The sequence below is a fragment of the Lithobates pipiens genome, unplaced genomic scaffold (assembly GCF_037356315.1).
Source record: "Lithobates pipiens isolate NorthernLeopardFrog02 unplaced genomic scaffold, aLitPip1_a1.2 Scaffold_16, whole genome shotgun sequence".
In the NCBI taxonomy this organism is placed as follows: Eukaryota; Metazoa; Chordata; class Amphibia; order Anura; family Ranidae; genus Lithobates; species Lithobates pipiens.
The window spans coordinates 585663004-585684751 of NW_027507748.1; the positions used below are offsets into that span (position 1 = coordinate 585663004).

The 21748-nt window shown below is 42.2% G+C and overlaps 1 protein-coding gene across 1 annotated transcript in view; it reads left to right on the forward strand.

Moving 5' to 3' along the window:
- The first annotated feature begins 797 nt into the window (after positions 1 to 797).
- SP7 (Sp7 transcription factor) overlaps positions 798 to 21748 on the forward strand; it is a 32858-nt gene continuing 11907 nt past the window's right edge. The window contains exon 1 of the mRNA XM_077483850.1: positions 798 to 886. Coding sequence (XP_077339976.1) covers positions 866 to 886 — 21 coding nt within the window. The 5' untranslated portion in view covers positions 798 to 865. The remainder of the gene's footprint in view (positions 887 to 21748) is intronic.

Here is a 21748-nt window from a genome sequence, read left to right on the forward strand (position 1 = left end):
AATGTAAAACTAAAAATGTGTAAAAGCAGCAACTAAATATATGGAATACACACATATACAAAGTAGAAAAAAAGAAAAAATAGTTGCTGCCCCTCTTTAGCGCAACTATTTTTTCTTCGTTCTATACCATACACCTGTGCAGGGACATGTTTGCCCCATGGGTAAACATGGGCCTGCATGGGCATATGGTACAGTATGGGCATATAGATAAAGTACATTATGTAGTGTGTGAATGAGAATGTGCATAGCCAACTTTAGATCAGACTTTGTCTATGTGCCTGATAACTGTCAACGGTGACAATAATAGTATAGTAGTAAGTGGGGGCTCTTTAAATGAAATCTATGGATATAATAATGCACACTGCCATTGCTGACTCTTCCTTGTGAAATTGCCTGTCACCTGGCTGTCATGCTGATCCTCTGGCTTTGTGTCGGTTTGCTGGGACAAGTCTTCGGATAAGGACAGCTAACACTTCTCTGATTCAGAAAGTATTACATTTAATGGGGCATCAGAGTAGCCAAACAACGAGCATTTTCAAGAGGAGGACAGCAATGACAGACCCTCATCTCAGGCGTGTAATGGAGAATGTATGACGTCAGATCATTGTCCCTATGAGCAGACATTCCTCCAGTCCCCCCTGGTATGTGTCCCCCATGGTATGTGTCCCCGATCATCCAGGACAATAAGGTTATAGAGCACACACACACACCCGGACTGGTTTCATGGGGGAGGGGCATTGAATAAAGTCTGGTGGTGGGAGAGGTAGAGCTGAGTGAGCCCGGGGGCAGGGGGAGGATCGCAGGCTGTACTCAGCACCACTATACTCAGAGCCCAGCACTCCGATCACACACTGCACAGGAGGGGATGGCATCACCTATGTTAGAGGTAAGTGCTCCTTACTACAGGAGACCACACAACTCAGGACTAGCACTGCACTGTGCATACTATGAATGGGGGGATCAGGACACATCACACACAGCATACCATGGCATGGACTCTGATAGACTATGCATGGGGTGCTTAATAATGCCCTGTAAAAAGATATGTGCCCTGCATGGAGTCTGTCATGTGCCCTGCATGGAGTATGTTAGACTATGCATTGGGGTGCTTAATGATGCCCTGTAAACAGATATGTGCCCTGCATGGAGTATGTCATGTGCCCTGCATGAAGTATGTTAGACTTTGTATGGGGTGCTTAATGATGCCCATTATACCATGTCATGTACCCTGCATGGAGTATGATAGACCAGTGTTTCTCAACTGCAGCCCCCAAGGCGCCCCAACAGGTCATGTTTTCAGGATTTCCCTCAGATGAAACAGTTGTGGTTATTGCTAAAGCAGTAAAACTGATCAAATCACCTGTGCAAGAAAAAATGGAAAGCCTGAAAACATGACCCGTTGGGGCGCCTTGAGGACTTGAGAAACACTGTTCTAGATTATGCATGGGGTGCTTGATGCCCCATACACATTATACCATGTCATGTACTCTGCATGGAGTATGCATGGGGTGCTTAATGACACCTCATACACAGAATAGCATGTCATACACTCTGCATGGAGTCAGTGCCGGATTTATAAAGGGACAAACTGCCCTGGGCCCCCCTGATAAAAGGGGTCACCTTCTATACAAACCAAAAAATATATAATAATAGAATTTACTCTTTTATTAAATGTATCTTGGGAGATCATATTTTGCCAGCCATCATCTTTGAGAGTCTTTTACTTCTGGACTGGTGTATATTGTATAGTTTAAAAAAAAAAACTAATTTTGGGCAGCTCAAGTGAACTACACATAGAGCGCAATGACTGCATGTTCGTGTGCATGCATGGCCTCAGAATTGTCATTCAGGTTAAAAATGTGTGACTGCCATAGAGAATGTAAACCAACTCTGTGTATGAGGAGCCCCCAGAACCTGAAGTGCCCTGTGCCCCCCCCCCCATTCTTAATTTGCCCTACACGGGGTATGATAAACTTAACATGGGGTACTTAATGATGCCCCATACACAGTATATCATGTTAACTGCTTGAAGTATTTTAGACTATGCAGGGAGTGTTTATTAATACCCAATATACAGTAATATATATATACCATGTCATGTACTCTGCTTGGAGTATGTTAGACTATGCATAGGGTGTTTAATTATACCCCATACACAGTATACTGTACCATGTCATGTAGTCTACATGGAATACGAGATACTATTTATGGGATGGCTAATGATATCACAAAAACATTATACAATGTCATGGAGTATGCTAGGCTCTGCATGGGGTTTTAATGTAACCTAATTTCTAGCATATGCCATGTACTCTACATGGGCAGAATAGACTCTGATGGGGTATGATAATCTCTGGATAGTGTATGCATGCTGGGGGTGCTTTATAGCAGGTGAGTAAGGAATTAGTAGTTCTTGTCTAATCATATGGACAGCACTGAATGTCTTCACATACCCACTGACCCCTTATTTTAAAATAAAAGTTATAGTAAAAAAAAAAAAAAAAAAGTGTGTGTGTGTGTATATATATATATATATATATATATATATATATATATATATATATATATATATATATATATATAATATAATTTTATTTTTTATTTTTTTGGGGATTGAAGAAATGTATCCCATATGTGCACTGAAATGCAATTTGTTTGTTCTTTTTTGTGTTCCTAGTGGGATATGTTGAGATGTCCATAAATGTCACTGGCAAACAATGCATCAAACCCCAAGTTACATGCGTTTTGATGCATTGGCAAAGGGTATTAACATCCACTTCTAATGCTAAAGTGAAAAATGCAGAAAATACACATTTAATAACGCATTCTCTGGATGGGGCATGATAGACTCAGACTGTGGATGAGGTATTTCATGATACTCCATATAGAGGTTATCATGTAAAGTAGTCTGCATGAGATATATAGACTCTGCAGGGGGAAGCGCATTTTGATGTGTAGCAATGCACCTGCCTAATGCTACCAAAAATGAAATAAAAATGCATCACAACGCACACACAAAGATCTAAATAAACCCTTAATTATTTTATTCTCTGCTATCTTAGCGGCAGATAGGTGCAGGTACTGACTTATTGTGACTTTATATAGTGGCAGTAATGACAGCTGTTGTCTTTAACAGTGCTGCTGGCTATCAGCATTGAAATTCATGGACCATGGGACCGCCCTGATGTCAGTTCATGGGGCCCCCCGGCAGATTAACTGGATCATATAAGGGTCAATGTACACAGACATTTTGTTTTGCTCATGACATGTTTTGTGCTTAAATTTATAAGCCTCATGTAGTAGTGGCAGTAGTAGTAGCAGTAGTAGTAGTAGTATACACTTTACAAATTACAGTTATGATGGTGGATGATATGCTTCCAGGTGGAGGCATACATCACGAGTATGATTGATCAAATGTTTGTTTTATTAATCTTTAAGGCTAGGTTCACATATTTGCGGTTTGCAGTCCAGTGCGTTTCTGTTCACTGGTTCCGGTACAATGATTTTTACCTAAATTCAGACCTGAACGGACCCCAAAAACGCACAGGACCCTTTTCAAAACTGCACCTCTCCGCACGTGTGTGTGAACCAGCTCCATTGAAAGCCTGTCACATTCACATGTTATGCGAATTGGATGACGTTGAAAATGCATCCAATTCACTTATATGTGAATCCACCCTAAATAAACCTTCATTCTGAGCAATACAAAGGTTGCCATTGCTGATCGCATTATAATAGAAAAATTGAAAGACTTTGAAGCTCTAATTGACTTCTGAAGTGCAGACATTTTTTAACATCCCTATGAGGCCCTAAGCAGCTGTCCTTATTCCATCTCCCAAATACGATATATATTGATGAGTTCAAAGAAAGCTTGCGTCTTTTAAAAATTGATTGTAGGAAGTGGGAGCTTTGGTCAACAAAGAATTCGTTCCAATTTTTCAAGGAGTGGATAAGGTCTTTTTCTGCTGCACTGCATAACCATTTTTGAATGATGGATAGTTTGAAACAATTGAACTTCTATGGAATTGGTCATTTTATTGTTCTGTGTGTGGCTAGAATTAAGTTGGCCACTTACACACATCAGTTTTTAAACTTTTGGGTTGTGGAATTTACCTGTCATTCCCAGCCAATTTGGAGGATAATGAAAACGAAAGGGTCTCTGTGTGATTACACAAATGTATTTTAGAAATGTGTTAAATACTGCATGATCAATTGGGCTAAAAGTGGATCGCAGTTTGTCAAAGACAAGTTAGCGAAAATCTAATGGTGGTGTGTATGTGTGTGTGAGTGTGTGTATGTGTATGGGCAGTTCAGAATGATGTTACAGGGCAGCCGTGTCAGACAGTTAACAAGCATGTTGTATAGGACAGCGTTTCTAAACTCCAGTCCTCAAGGCGCCTCAGCAGGTCATGTTTTCAGGATTTCCCTCAGACGAAACGGCTGCGGTGAAACTGATCAAATCACCTTTGCAAAATAATGGAAATCCTGAAAACATGGCCTGCTGGAGTGCCTTGAGGCCTGGAGTTGAGAAACACTGGTATAGGACATTGTGAGAGAGATCATCTTTATGATCCCGTCTCTTAGCTGAATGCGCAATTTTCTTATATTAAGCTGCCCATACACTGACAGATATTCATGAGAACATCTTGTCAGCACACTCAGTAATGCCATCAGAGATTTGATGAATGTTGTTCAAGTACTTCAGCATTAAATTTGTTTTTAAGATTTGGTTTTAGAATGAATGGAATTTCACAAACTCAAACCATATTCATTGTCAGAAATTTGTTTGAGAAAAATTTTCCATCCTGCTCCTTTTAAAATTTCTCATCACTATGGTCTAAAACAATCATCGATATGGGCCGACTTAGGAGATCGAACAAATGTTCGAAAAACGTAAAAAAATGATATTAGTGTATGGCCAGCTTTCGACACGTTACCATGTATTTTCAATTGAAATCCATACTCCCTAGTCTAAAATCCGCTGCTAAATTGTTAGCCTTTTTTTTGTTTTTGTTTTTACAGTGAATCTGTCAGTGTGCTGATTGTAACACATGTCATGGTATTTGTTATAGTTTAAAAGTTTGCATATAAAGAAGTAAAAAATGGCATAGAATGCACCCTAACACATAAGATATGAAAGAAGAAATGTTGCCTGATTTATATAAGTGTTGTTTTCTGTATTTTCCTCTCGCATCATAATAAAAGTTTTTTATTTGAACTGCAGCATAGCTAGAGACAAAGTTACCTGGCTAATATCTATCTATCTATCTATCTATCTATCTATCTATCTATCTATCTATCTATCTATCTATCTATCTATCTATCTATCTATCTATCTATATATATATATATATATATATATATATATATATATATATATATATATCTTTTTTTTCTCTCACGCAAATATCCTTAAAAAAGAAAACGGCTTTGAATAGCACTATATGTACAAATATATATATATATATATATATATATATATATATATATATATATCTCACAAAAGTGAGTACACACCTCCACAATTTTGCAAATATTTTATTCTATCTTTTCATGGGACAACACTGAAGAAATTACACTTTTCTACAATGTTAATTAGTGAGTGTACAGCTTGTATAACAGTGTACATTTGCTGTCCCCCCTCAAAATAACTCAACACACAGCCATTAATGTCTAAAGCGCTGGCAACAAAAGTGAGTACACCCCAAGTGAAAATGTCCATATTGGGCCCAATTAGCCATTTTCCTTCCCCGGTGTCACGTGACTCGTTAGTTTTACAAGGTCTCGGGTGTGAATGGGGAGCAAGTGTGTTACATTTGGTGTTCACTGGAAGTTGAACATGGCACCTCATGGCAAAGAACTCTCTGAGGATCTGAAAAAAAGAATTGTTGCTCTACATAAAAATGGCCTAGGCTATAATAAGATTGCCAAGACCCTAAAACTGAGCTGCAGCATGCTGGCCAAGACCTTACAACGGTTTAACAGGACAGGTTCCACTCAGGACAGGCCTCGCCATGGTAGACCAAAGAAGTTGAGTGCACATGCTCAGCGTCATATCCAGAGTTTGTCTTTGGGAAATAGACGTATGAGTGCTGCCAGCATTGCTGCAGAGGTTGAAGGGGTGGGGGGGTCAGCCTATCATTGATCAGACCATATGCTGCACACTGCATCAAATTGGTCACTCTGTATGGCTGTCGTCCCTGATTGAAGTCTATTTTGAGGGGACAGAAAATGTACACTGTTATACAAGGTGTACACTCACTACTTTACATTGTAGCAAAGTGTAATTTCTTTAGTGTTGTCACATGATAAGATATAATAAAATATTTACAAAAATGTGAAGGGTGTACTCACTTTTGTGAGTTACTGTGTATGGGATGATTACACACATGCTTACCTCAGCAGATATCATTAACAGAAAAGAAAACAGCTTTGAATAGAACTAATGTACAAATGTATTTTTTTAATTAAAATATGTGTGTGTGTGTTCACAGGTACAGTATGCTAGTAATTGTTCACATACCTGCATGGAAATAATGTATGTGCCATTAATGTAACCTTGCTGTGCAGCCTATTGTTCCAGCTTATCTAAAGAAACAATGGGCAACATTCCTTTAACCACTTAAGCCCTGGAAGAATTTACCCCCTTCCTGACCAGAGCATTTTTTGCGATTCGGCACTGCGTCACTTTAGCTGACAATTGCGCGGTCATGCCATGTTGTACCCAAACAAAATTGACGTTCTTTCTTTTTTCACCTGCTTTTTTGTTTGTTTTGTTTGTTTGCGCTATAAACAAAAAAAGCGACAATTTGGGGAAAAAAATACATATTTTTTACTATAATAGCTCCCAAAAATATATAAAAAAAACAAACTTTTTTCCTCAGTTTAGGCCGATTATATATTCTACATATTTTTGGTTAAAAAAAATTGTGCGAAGGCATTGATTGGTTTGCGCAAAAGTTATAGCGTTTACAAAATAGGGGATAGAGTTATGGCATTTTTATTATTTTTACTAGTAATGGCGGTGATCTGTGATTTCTGTCGGGACTGCGACATTATGGCGGACACATCGGACACTTTTTAAACTATATGGGACTATTGTCATTTATACAGCGATCAGTGCTATAAATAGCCACTGATTACTGTATAAATGTCACTAGCAAGAAAGGGGTTAAATACTAGGGGGCGTTCAAGGGATTAAGTGTGTCCTAGGGAGTGATTCTAACTGTGGGGGGTGGGGGGGGCTACCACTGACATGACAGCGATCACTGCTCCCGATGGCAGGGAGCAGTAGATTCCTGTCATGTCACTAGGCAGAACAGGGCAATGCCTTGTTCACATAGGCATCTTTCCATTCTGCCTCTCCGTCTCACAATCGTGGGCTGCTGGCGAACATCAAGTTTGCGGGACCCATGAGCACGCTCGTATGCTGCGGCAAATTCAAAGGGACGTACAGGTACGCCCATTTGCCTGTAGGAGCCATTCTGCTGACGTATATATGTGTGTGTGTGGCGGTTGGCAAGTGGTTAAAGCGGAGTTCCAACCACATAGGTTTAAAAAATAAAAATACAATTATTTATCTCTAATTATCATATTATACATATTTAGCATTGGGTAGTCTCTTAACTAGCGCTGCTTTTATTGATATTTTTAATATTTTATTTTAAAAGTTACATTGTTTTCTTGCTGCTTGGACATTCCCATCTTACTTGTAGGCAGGCGAAGCCCACAGGTATAAACTTTTGGGATACGGTGCTGCTGTATAACCAGCATGCACCGCCCGTTCTCGCGCATGTGCAGTAAGGACACCTAGCGGTGCTGGAAGCTTCTCAGGTTGCTATCACAGCTAGTAGCGCCATCGAAAGTGTCTGCCCCGTTCTGATGGCAGCCTAGATAAGCCTTAAATCGCGTTATTTCCTTTTGGGAAATAACGCAATTTTTTATTGTTCACACAGTCCTGCCCACTGACAGACAAGTGAGGAAGTGATGTGGAGTGCCGCGGAGCCGTAAGTGGCAGATTAGGAGCCACCACCTAGCAACAGGGCATTTCTGGTAAGTTTTAAAAAAAATGTCATACACCAGATCCACTCACAGGTGCCTAAGATTCACGCATCCAATCACAATCCAACTTAATAAATAGTAAGAAGAGCTGGCAAAACTGAAATCCTTGAAGTGTTTGTTTTATTGCCACTCTGTTGTACCAATAATCGCGCTGGAGCATTTCGGCAATAGCCTTAGTGGTAGCTAAAATGCTGAAATGCGTCACCGCTATTGTTTTACTGCCACTCTGATGTACCAATAAACAACACTTCAAGGTTTTCAGTTTTGCTGACTTTTCTTAATAATTATTTCTACAGAAGTTGCTAGGGGTTCCTTGAGCAACGAACAATTTCTGCAGCTCAGATAAGTTACCATTGATCATTTTTAGCTATCTGTAAGGGGGTAATTTGTCCACAAGTGTAAGGAGCATTCTTCCCATTAACGTATCATGAGTTGTGTGTGTGTGTATATATATATTATATATATTATATATAATATATATATATATATTTTATAAATTTTATTTTTTTCAAATAACACTGCTTTTGTTCTCACTAATTACATAAACAATCTGTTTTTACTGTATGTTTCTAATGCTTATTGGATCTAAAGAAGTGATATGGATATGCTGTGAAAACTGTGTCAACAATACAAAACAAGCCCAGTTATATGTGACCAACCACTACTAGCTACACCTAGATCTGGATAAATGAGAGGCTTCAGAGATATGTGTGTGTGTGTGTGTGTTTGTTTTTTCACACTTTTGCGGGTGGTTGCCACTGTGGGACTGCACCTGTTCCTGCAGGCAAAAACACCCTGCAGGTTGAGTGGCATGGGAGTGCCATTAATCCTAATAGCACCCCTATTCTCCAAACTGGGTACCACATCGCACTTGTGGTTTCTTTTTTCTGAAAAGGTGCAGGAAACTTTTTTTTCCTGCGTTTTCAGGAGGCACAGCAGCCCATTCAAATGAATGGGCTGCCGTGACTGCACAAAATGTGGCTTGCACATGTGTGAGCCTGGCCTTGGTCTTTATTGGAAGCTCAGGTGACAATGCAGGAGCACAATTTGGAGACAGGGAAAAAAAACGTGGTCACCCCATCAGAGGAAGTGATTGCACCAGGACTTACCTACTGTAATGGTAAGATCACTAGGTATTGTTTTAATAACCGCTGCAAAGTTTGAAAATTATTTGTGACATGTTAAAGCTGAACCCCAGGGATGAAAATGTTAATTTTAAATATGTTCCTTATTATCCTCCAAAGGGTTTAAATTACTTTGTGTGTGCTGCAAGTGCACATAGCCTGTGCAGAGAGCAGAACTGTGAGAGGGACCCAGCAACTCCACCCCCCTATGGGCTTCCTGCAGAAAACTACAAGAGTGGGCGGAGACACAACCAGTCACCCTGCACAAGGAGAGAGAGGAGCAGTAACTGGTCTTAATACAGGAAGCACAGAGGCAGTTGCACAGATCTGGAAGAATTACACAGAGCACTCCTAGATTCAAATAAGAATACACATCCTTCTTTTAGTTAGACATTATTTGCTTATTCTAGAGTTCAGCTTTTATATGAAATTTACTGATTGCATTTACATCTACCTTAGGTGCCTCATTAACATAAAGAGCTTGTAAAATAAGACATGTTGTAAAGTTTATACAGCAAAAACCTAATGCTTTTGTGGCAATGGATCTGTAAAAACCGAGTTAGAGTATGCATTAGTACACAGTCCCTATCATACATTAGGCTGCGGATGCATGGTGTAAAAGTTGTGTTCATTACTTCAGCTCTAGTAGAGTTAAAGTATCAAAGAGCTCCCCATCAGAGAATCCTGTCTCTCCTCTCAACCAGAAATGTGGACTCAGTGTGCGGATTTAACCAGAATGGGATTTTGGGTCCGGAAACAACAAAGTTTATTTTATTTTTTTTCCCCCCAAATCCTCCGAGGGGAATATATATTCCTAACTGTGGTTAGGAGAATTTTCAAAGGGAAGCACAAGAAAGAAGCCAGTTTAACCCAAATGCTCCCAGAGATGAGAAGTTTTGAATTAACTGCTTTTAATTTCTAATTTCAAAATGCCACAATATTTGTTACATTGCCAGGACTTCTGTAAAATGTGGCCACAATGCTGAGACATTTACTCATTTTGTGCTGCTGGATTTCTGGCCAAGGGAAAAATCTTTGTTGGTTCTTCTGTGATGTTCTGCTGAAAGTCACATTGCCTTTTGTTGGTCTAAGTGTTGTCTTTAGTACTGCAAATGCTGTTACTCATATCAGCCAGTCAAAGATCCATTTTGATCAGTCCAGCTTTAATAGGCTGCTAAAAGTTAAAGAGCTTCAAAAAGGTAAACTTTTTTTACAAAAATAACAAACATACCATACTTGCCTGCACTGTACAAAGGTTTTGCACAGAACAGCCCCAATCCTCCTCTTCATGGGTCCCTCACTGGTGCTCCTGGCTTGTCCTCTTCATCCAGTGCCCCCTTTGGAAGCCACTTCCTATGGGGGCACTCATGCAGACTTGCTCCCAAGCAGGGCACGGCCCCACCCCTGATTCCTCAAGTCCCATAGTGATGTGGGGCCAGGGGATGGAACTACCGCATGCAGTGGGGACATGGGTATCCAGCACTGTTAGAAGGGTCTGATGGAAGCTGCAGTATTGCCCTCTAAAAAGTGATCCACCATGGATTGCTATACAGAAATGCAATAAAAACTGAGGCCCAGGTGAACAGGAGTCAGGTATTATGCAGGGAGATCTCTCTGTTGGAGAATCCAAGACCTTTAAGGAGCCTCCTTTTGGGAGGGCTGCCATTTTTAATGTGACTGATCTTACAGCAGAAGTTGTGAAGGCACTAAAAAAGTTATTGCCAGAAGGAAACAGCAAAGGGCCTCATTGAAGGAGCCATCCAGTGTACCCTTTACATTGCATCATCCTGTTTGAAATCTTCATTAAGTTGCCACCATGACCCAACACACCAGTCATCCCACCGGACCAATCCTGTTCTTCATCAAGCTGTCACAGGGAAATCAGGGTACTCTCTCCACTACCACCGCCTGTCAACTTCATCCAAGGAACTGATAGAAGGGTCATTGACTAACTTCAGTATTATTTTGTTGCATAAGACATACTTAAAACAAGGTTAAGTCATACTCTCCTCTCCAGTGTTAGAAACCATAAATCAGACTGGGACAGAAATACAGTTAAATCACATTAATAATAATAATAATAAAAAAACAAAAAAAACAAGGTAAACGGAGTAAACTTAGTCAAAACATAGCCAGAGTTCAGGAATCGGAACGTATAGTCAGACAAGCCAAAACGTCAGGAAGCCAGAGATGAGCGTAGTACAGTGGTTCTCAACCTGGGGGTCAAATGACGATTTGCCAGGGGTCACCGGATCTTGGGCTGTTCCTGAAGCCCGTGCTGCTTTCGTGGCTGGGCTGTTCCATGGCCACCCACCCTGCCTCTTCGCAGCTGCCCATTCAGTTCACAACATGGCTAGGGGCAGAGACTAGAGGTTGGCTGACTGCTGAGGAATGTGAAGTGAGAGGGGCTGGGAAGACTCTATCTCCTGATTTCAGCATAGGTGTCACTGCTACAAAACACCACAAAGTCAGAGACACAGTGAATCCAGAAAGACAGTGAGTAAAACTACCTGTGATTATAGTTGCCATTAAAAGTCCCAAGTCTCAGATCAGCAGATGACCTTGATCAAGAGCACCTAAGTTGGCTCATCAGAACTCCCCCCAGCATTGCCACTCATCCCACCAGCACTGAAACGCATCGCATTCTCCCCAACCTCCCACCAAGGAGTAAGAGAAGGAATAAAAATAGAGAATACACGGAAGGGAGAGGAAAAAAGAGGGAGAATAAGGAACAAGAAAGACAGCTAGAGAGGTGGATGGGGGAAAAAAACAAGAAATTAGCATAGAGAGAGAAAGGGAAGAAAGGAGAACAAAGAGAGCCTAAAATGTACCATAAGGGGTTTTAATACTGTACGAGTGGAAGGGAGCGCTAAATGTCCATGGGTTAGGGGTGCAAATTGTCTTGCCTTGGGTGCTGACAACCAATACTATGAAAATAATTTTACTATTATTAGGGGTCCCCACAGCAAGCAGGATCTGGAGCCAGAAGGAATGTCAGCCTAGCAAGTCTTTAACAGGAACACAAAGCGTCTCTAGAGATGTGACCAAGGCAAAGGTAGAGATCATCTGGACTGGGCGGCTTAAGTAGGCAGGACTGACGAGCAGGGTATCATCAACAGGGGAGTCACTGTGGAGAGATAGGAGCTGGCAATTAGCCAACAGCGGAGTGGCCAGCTTTGAGAAGGAAGGGTTGATCTCAGCCTTGACGGGACCCCCTCCTCAATGACCCCTCACCATTGGAGGACCACCAGGCTTGAGGGGAAAACGTCTATGGAAATCACGGAGGAGGACAGAGGCATGTACGTCCAAGGATGAGACCCAAGAGCGTTCCTCTGGACCGTACCCTTTCAAATGCACCAGGTACTGTATGTGTCCACGGAACCTACGGGAGTCAACAATAGACTGTACTTCATACTCCTCGTGGTTCTCAACCTGTACAGGGTGAGGAAGAGGCACAGAGGTGTTAAAGTGGTTGCAGACTAAAGATTTTAATAAGGAGACATTCGAGATAAGCATATTAGAAGGAAGGTCTAATGCGTAAGCCACGGGGTTTATCCTGTGAAGAATACGGAAAGGCCCAATAAACCCAGGTACAAACTTCAGAGAGGGAACACGAAGCTGGAGGTTGTGAGATGACAGCCAGATCCTGTCTCCAACCTGGTAGGAACATTCAGGCAGGCGTCTGTGGTCAGCATGGAGTCTGTACCTATCATTGGCATGTCGCAAAGCCTCCTGGACTTGTGCCCAAGTGGAATGAAGACCACGGAGTTGCTCCTCTAATGCAGGAATACTTTGTGGAACAAATGAGTCAGGCAACATGGAAGGTTGGAAACCATAGTTCGCCATAAACGGGGACAATCGCGAAGCAGAATTCAAGGCACTATTTTGATCAAACGCCGCTCACGGTAAGAGGTCTGACCAGTTGTTATGATGGTCAGAAATATAGAAACATAGGAATTGCTCCAAGGATGATTGGCTCATTCTGTGGCCACATTAGACTGTGGGTGATACGCAGAGGAGAAAGCAAGCTGAATTCCCAACTGTGCACAAAAGGCCAGAACTGGGGCACAAACTGACTACTCCTTTCTGAGACAATCACCTTGGGTAGCCCATGTAAGCGAAAGATCTCCCAAAAAAAAAATGGAAGCCAGTTCTTTAGAAGGGGGCAGCTTCTTAAGTGGAATACAATGACACATCTTTGAGAATCGGTCAACCACCATAAGGATAACAGTGTTGCCTTGGGAGTTGGATAACTCCACAATTAAATCCATAGACGGGTGGGTCCAGGGCCTCTCTCCATTGGGTATGGGTTGTAGGAGGCCCGAAGGTGGTTACATCAGCGCGTAGACTAGGCCACCAGAATTGTTGGAAAATGGCCCAAAAAAATGGATTCTTCCCAGGGTGGCCAGCAACCTTGGGAGAATGGTACGTCTGGAGCATGGCAGTATGGAAACTCTCTGGAACAAAGCAGCAGTCACAAGGTTTCTCAGGAGGAGCATGGACCTGAGCGGCAAGAATTTTGTCGCCCAAAGGAGAAGTGAGACTGGTGTGAACCGTAGCCAGAATACGATCAGGAGGAATCACAGGAACCGGAACCGACTCCATCTTGGAAGTGGAGGAAAAATTGTTGTGACAAAGTGTCAGCCCTTACATTCTTAGTACCTGGTAAGAATAAGACAATGTAATTGAAACCAGACAAGAAAAGAGCCCATCAAGCCCTTCTGGGAGAGAGGCGTTTAGCTTCAGACAAGAATATGAGATTCTTATGGCCAGTAAGAATGAGAACCGGCACAATGGTACCTTCGAGGAGATGTCTCCATTCTTTCAGGGATAAAATGATCGCTAACAGCTCTGTCACCAATCTCGTAATTGCACTCCGCAGGTGACAATTTCTTGGAAAAGTAGCCACAAGGATGGAAAGCGCTCTGAGGTAGGACGTTGAGATCAGAAGGGTGCCAACTCCAGTCTCAGACACATCAACTTCAAGGATAAAATGTAACGTAGGATCAGGGTGTGCCAACACAGGAGCAGAAACAGAGGCAGCCTTGACACTCTCAAAGGCCTTAATGGACTCCGGAGACCAAGTCTGTGGGTTACCGTATCAGTCAGGTGCTTGACCAGAGATGAGAAGTTATGGCTAAACTTCCGATAATAGTTGGCAAAGCCCAGAAAATGCTGCAGAGGATGCATGAATCACACTGGCTTAAAGAGGAAGTAAATCCCAATGGGTTTTACTTCCTCTTTTGCTCCCCTCAAAACCTGCAAATTAAAAGCATAATGGGCTAGTTTCTGCAGGCAGCGCCCATCTTAGCCCCTCTTCTTTCTGGGGCCATGGACTCTGGCTGTGTGACTGGCCGTAGCCATGTGACGTCACTCCCACGCATGCCCATGGGAGCCATCAGTCATGGCACACGCTGGGGGAAGAAACGGCACGGTGGATTGTCTCTTCACAGCGCATGCGCCGATGACTGCCTTCAGCGCACTACAAGTGAAATATCTCCTAAAAGGCACACATTTAGGAGATATTTCCACTAACTATAGGCATGCCTAAAATAAGGCTTGCCTATAGGTAAGTCACTTAAAAGGGTTTACAACCACTTTAAATAGGCAGGACTGACAAGCAGGATATCATCAACAGATCACTGTGGAGGGATGGGAGCTGGAAATTGGCTGACAGTTGAGCGGCCAGCTTTGAGAAGAAAGGGCTGAGCCCAGCCCTGACATCCAGCCAGTTAAGCCTCCCAACAGACCTTACAAACTGCCTGACTCCTCCATGGTCCTCCATCCTGGGTACAGAACTGCCCAGTCAACTCCCCTGCACCATAACTCAGTGTATAATTAAATACTTCTATCACTATTACTCTGTAAGCGGGGTGATTGACTCTTGTCAATCACGATAACAACACCAGGGCCCCAAAATCACTGACAAAGAAGTATCAACATTAAGGTCGATGTATAAAATATCCGGTTAGTCATTACATATTGCTTGCATTTGCAAACATGGGCCTAGGCAAAGCCAACCCATCATAGATACACCCAGGTAATTCTGCCAGATTGCTACATCTGCCACTCTGTTGTAGGTTTTTTGTAGGGAAGGCTACAGCATATGCTGTTTGAGTCAAGGTACAGTTCTTTAGTGATTTTCTATCACTACAGTGCTAGTATATTATATGGGTTAACCATACTGTACTGCTATATTTTGTGCATCATTTTCCTAAAGAATATACCCTGTTATCTTCTATATGGTCTCTAGTCTGATCTCAGAGTGACCTTTAATTTCTGCAAAATTGCAAGACCCACATTGATTTAAGGGGTACAACCTGAGGCTTCAGAGGAGTTAAGGCCTTTTGCAAAGTCAAGGCCTTAACAGAGGTCCTAATACTATCAGCGGCTCCTGCAGGGGGTAGCTCTACATCAGGATGCCCTATAGAGAAAAACTAGGGCAATAATTTTAAAATCTGACTGAAGAAAAGTGAATAAACCCAAAACTTATCCTGTAAACAGTCATAATTTTGTATTAGTCACATGATTAATGCCGAGGCACTGGGCATGTGAACTGGACCTGAAAAGTTCTAGCAGATTATGTTGAGGAAGACACCGTAGATTGAGAGCTCTTCCTGTAAAATTCTCTAACATTAGTCTACCATTAGCAGAGACCATGTGATTGTATTGTTAATGTGGCCAAACAACAAACTAAAGCCGCGTACACACGGGCGGACTGTCTGTCCAACTTAGTCCGCCGAAACACATTTCAGCGGACAGTCCGCTCGTGTGTGGGCTTCAGCGGACTTTTTCAGCGTGCAGTCTGGCGGACGAAGTTTTTCGGAATTTCCGTAATATTGTCCGTCCAACTTTGGTTTCAGCGGACAGTCCGCTCGTGAGTAGGCTAGTTCGACGGACTAAGTATGGCGCATGCTCAGAAAGGATTTACACGGCGAAAGGTTGCATTGCTGTGTATTGGACGTCCTATTTCTAGTCCCGTCGTACGTGCTGTACACGTCATCGCGCAAGCTTTCGACGGACTGTCTGTTCATCGTGTGTGGTCAAGTCCGTTCATTCGAAAGTAGGACGGACTGTCCGTCGGATTGTCTGACGGACTTAGTTGGCCAGACAGTCCGCCCGTGTGTACGCGGCTTAAGGGGGATTACTAATAATTCAACACAAAGATACAATTTGTGAGCCGTTTTCTTAAAATTCAGCCTGCATTGCATAATTAAAAAAAATATAATTTATTCTGCCTTTATTTTTTTTTTGTATTTGGGCCTACTTTATTTCATTCATAGGTGTCATGGATGCAGGGCAACCTTTAATGCATGACAATTGGTAGTCTGTCTGCCACTTGGTTTTAGTGCGTATTCCGCAAAATAATTGTGATCATGTTAACAGACGGAAACACTTATGGTTGTTGCGGCAACATAACTCTTCTTCATAGGAGGAATTTTAGTAGTTTTGTGAGTTTCACAAAAATAAAACCCATACGTTGGCCATGCTTGATTCGATTTTAACTAGCAATGTGACAAGTCCAAGTATTCCTGAGGAGAGTTTAGCAGTGCAAGGGTTCATAGGAGGCCACTTAGGTGTGACTAAACTTTGAGATCTTGTTAGCTGAGAGTTTTTTTCCCTGTAGATACCACGTCGTGTTGAAATTCAGTTGCGGCATTCCCCTTGTTTACTCTACATTTTATTTTATTGTAGATTCAGAATTTTTTTAATATAGTTCTCGTTATATTGTTTGGTACCTTGCACTGATTTCCATGATGATCCTGCAGGATAGCAGCATTTTTTTCCCCTGTTCTAGACATCTGTCTTTCTGGGGAACATCTTCAACATTTGACAGAAATATTAAAATGCTTAATTTATTCAAACCCTTTTTAGCTGTGGTTTATGGTCATGTATACACAAAGGACAAAAGATACAAAGAAACACCTTGAGTTGGGATCTGATGTTTGGGCCATTTAGCAAATCGGGTCCACTTTTAATAGTGGTTTTTGCAGCAAGTTATACTTTATACTCCCCCTTTGCTCCCCACTCTTCTGTTTTGGCTGCCAATAGCGAAGAGAAATACCTTTTTATGCTTCTGAATATGAGGAATCATGTGATTCACCTTCCTCCCATTTGACAGTGCTGGCTGCTCAGGCACCTAATCACACGAAGCAAGGAGAACATCTTCAGTCTAGTGCAGAGGAAGGCAACTCCCGGCACTGGTGCCGCAAGCGGCACAAGAAGCCTTGTTTGCCGCCACTCGACTCCCTCCCCATCAGCAGGGCAGGTGAGTGTCAGTGAGACACTAATGCATTCTAATTTCAGAAATTCCCACACCCACCTGCACTGAGGCGGAGGCACTGTACTCCCACACATTGTACAAGATGGAAATCGTTGTTTGGTTCTCTAACTTTGCTGTAGTTGCAATCGTCAGCTTTTGTGATGAGGAAGAGATTGGATGCAGTTCACCTAGGGAGGGCAGTCCCTGTTTCCAGGAGGAGGACTGTCATTGGCCACTGATTCCCTTGGTTGCCACTAATAATCGCAGAAAGAAGGGATTTCACTGTGATTGAGAAAACCACAATCAGGTGACAGTTTGTGGAATTACTGTTAGGCTTCTGGGAACTTTGTTGAAATTTATTCCTGAACCTTTGCGTAATTTACTACTGAACCCCCTGCACTTTGTGTCCTTTTAAGCCACAGCCAGTATTCAGCACAATGAAAATAACATCCAACTTTTGCTGTGGCACAGAGCGCCTCACTTTTTCTCAGCTACGTGGGCCCAACTTGTGATCCTGTACACAGGCCCACTGCTTTCAGAAAATACCCCTGACCTGAGCTCATCATTGCGCATCCATTTCAGATGCTTGTATGTGACATCCCATACATCACATACAAGTACGTGGGCTGGATGCGAGAGGTGGATCAGCAGGATGAGTGTGCCAGGACAGGTAGATGAGTCTCATCTCTGCTTCCTTTTAAAACTCTGCATATCATAGATGAGAAGAGGATGCAGCGGTGGAGCAGATGAGCAGGAGGGTACAGCGGTAGGGAAAATGAGCAGGAGGGGTTCAGAGGTGGGGCATATGTGCAGGGGGAGGCGCAGATGAGAAGGGGGTTCATTGGTGGGACAGAAAAGCAAAGTTGGCAGGTACCTGCTCCCACTTCCGTCTAGGTGGCTCGAGCGGAAGTTCTCCTCTCTCCCTCCCTCCTTGCAATCCTCTGGGACATGTCACAGGTCCCAGAAGATTGCCCGGCAATTGAGGAGGCGCAGCGCGACTAGTCCATTCGCAAAGGGCACCCAGCTTTGAAGCCGCAAGCCCTCACAGCCGGATAAGGGAGAGAGCCGAGGGTTCGAGAGGCTGCATCGCTGGATTCTGGAACAGGTGAGTGGGTGTTTATTAAAAGTCAGCAGCTACACTTTTTTTAGCTGCTGACTTTTAATAAACACAAAAATGACTAGAACTCCACTTTTAAATAGGTTTGACTTGTTATGGAAAGATGGTTTGAATTGTTCAATAATTGTCTGTGTGTATGTGTTTTATGGATGTCAACCGGATTCACACATTCTATAATTCCATTAACATGAACTATGCAAAATGTGTGGTGACCGACAAAATAGCTCCATCATGCATTAATTGAGATGTCTTTTTTCCACTTATTTAATATTATAATTCTGCATGATGTCATTTGTCAGATTGTGGATTCATATAGTTAGGTTCACACTTGAGCTTCTTGTACACGTTTTTGGCTGTTTTTGGGCTTGAGTGTTGGTTTTAGCCAATGAAAAACTAGTAACTGCATTGAGAGGCAAATACTTGCGCCAAAAACACATTACATATAGACTACAATGGGATCCCCTGAAAACATAAGGACCAAAAATGGCAGATTCTGTCCCAAAGAAGCTCATGTACTTTTTCAAGCTTTGAGTGTCGAGCCTCAAGCGAAGCAAAGCTGAGGTATGAACTGGTACTATTGAATAATCTTGATGTTCAACTTGAGGAAAGGCGTTTTCTAATAATTGTAGGGTGAACCATACGTGTACTGATTTGTGATCAATTTAGTTAGACCACTTGTTTGTGATTGACTCTCATCAATTTAAAATAAAATCTACAACACCCATGGTAGGCCCCTTTCACACTGGGGCGGTTTTCAGGCGTTACAGCGCTAAAAATAGCGCCTGTGTAGTGCCTGAAAAAAACCGGCCCCTGTCACTCCAGTGTGAAAGCCGGAGGGCTTTCACACTGAAGCGGTGCGCTGGCAGGACAGTGAAAAAAGTCCTGCTAGCTGCATCTTTGGAGCGGTGTATTCACCGCTCCTAAACCGCTCCTACCCATTGAAATCAATGGGACAGCGCGGCAATACCGCCGGCAAAGCGCCGCTGCAGCGGCGCTTTGCGGGTGGTTTTAACCCTTTTTCGGCCGATAGCGGGGGTTAAAACCACCCCGCTGGCGCCCGCAGACCGCCGCTAAAACGACGGTAAAGTGCCGCTAAAAATAGCGGCGCTTTACCGCCGACGCCGCTCCCGCCCCAGTGTGAAAGGGGCCTTATTGTAAAGCAGTTTTGGGATTGACTGACTGAAAATATTGATCAAACATAAAATATATCTGTGTAAAATCATTTAATCCAATCTGAATTACGATCAGTGCTCTAATGCACACTGATATTTTGAGAAAACAAGCAGGACAAAACTCTGGATAGCCACACACTGGAAAAAGACTTGAAATCCCATCTTTAATTGAAACAACGTGGGTCACATCAAAACAAAATCAAAAAATCCACAGAAAAAAGGAATAACAGGGTACAAGAAAATTCTGGCGTGCTTACTCATAGCAGCTATGAGGGCTCTTTTAAGTTTTTTAAATTTTCATTCAATCTGATCAGTTTAGCCGCATTGATGTGTGTTGGCCACCTTTTATGAATCAATATTTATGCAGTTTGCATGTGTCCTTTCACAATTATACAGCATCTTTGTGCACAGGAAGTGCAGATTATTAGTGGAAATTTTCAGAAATAGGCTAGAGTTAAAGAATATGTGAACCCCTTACCTTGTAAAACAACCCATTCACTTTGCAAAACATTTGTACGTTTGTGTATAAATATACAGTAAAAAATAAATAAAAAAATCGTAAATACCTTTTTAAATAAGTGATTACATCTCTGTTCTCAGCTGTATAAGAGACTTGGAGAGGTGGGGGTGGAGAAACAGCGGCACACTGATCTACCCATTAAATGGCTGTGCAGGGGGGGAGTGTCAGCACAAGTCTGTTCATTGGTGGACATGCTGTATGTTCTCCCTGCACGCTGGGATAAATGTGCTCCCATGCCTATTGTGGTCAGTTTGAAATAGAGAAGCAGGGTGGCAGGTTAACCGGGTATTTCACACAAAGGAAGCAATACAAAGAGAACATGATGCTTTTTAAACACAAGCACATGGTGCAACAGGCACATATCCAGAATATGAAATGTTGGAGTAAGTATAATCTTTAAGCTAGCAACAGATGAGTACAAGCATACCCCACTTTTAAGTACACAATGGGGTTTATTTACTAAAGCTGGAAAAGTGAAAAATCAGGCTCACTTCTGCATAGAAACCAATGAGCTTCTAACTCCAGCTTGTTCAATTAAGCTTTGGTAATAAAACCTGGAAGCTCATTGGTTTCTAAGCAGAAGTGAGCCTGATTTTGCACTTTACAGCTTTAGCAAATAAACCCCATTGTGTACTTAAAAGTGGGGTATGCCTGTGGTATTTATCATTCAGCCAGTGGGCTGAATTAACAACAAAAAAAAACTGATTCCTCCAACACAAACGAGATAAATGGAGGAATTCCGTCTACCCGCTGGGACATTTTATTTTGTCAGAGGCACCCAGCGCAGTAAGAATACACTGATCAACATGTAGAGACAATTTGGTTGCAGTTATTAATTGACAAAAGTTTTCCAACTTGTCCTTCTGGACAGAGCCGGGTTAAGAATCAACTTCTGTTGAACAGGGAAGGCGATCTGTCCAGGGCCAGCTTTAATATTTATTCAAAGAAAAACCAGGAGCAAGAAAACGAAGAGATCCTCTAGTATCTTAATGGTTAAACAGGGCCCGAGTTCCGTTTATTTGTAGGGGATATTTTTAAATTCACACTATGAGACTAAGGTGGAGATACGTTTTGGGTGGGATCATAAAACCTTAAAAATAAATTGTATAAACCCAGCAAGGACATGCTTCAAATTCTGTGGATAATGAGCAGCCTCAGACGCTGGCTTAGCAAATATTAGCCCGCGCTTTGAGGTCAATAAACCCCAGAAATTTGTTGCTAATGTTATTTGTGGAACACCTATATATAGGATGGTATTCTTTCATTCTTGTAAACACCGTGTAGTAACCTAATAGGACAAATAGATGTTCTTAGTTCAGCACTGACAGTGCGCCCACACATTTACACAATACGGTTTTGTATACAAGTTTACAATATTTTGTTTTCTGTTTGTCTAGAGACTTGATTCTGGCTCTGCCTTGTTGGATCAATGCTTACCTGCAAACATTCCGAGCCTGAATATAGACTATTAGATTTGTTAAACAAAAATAA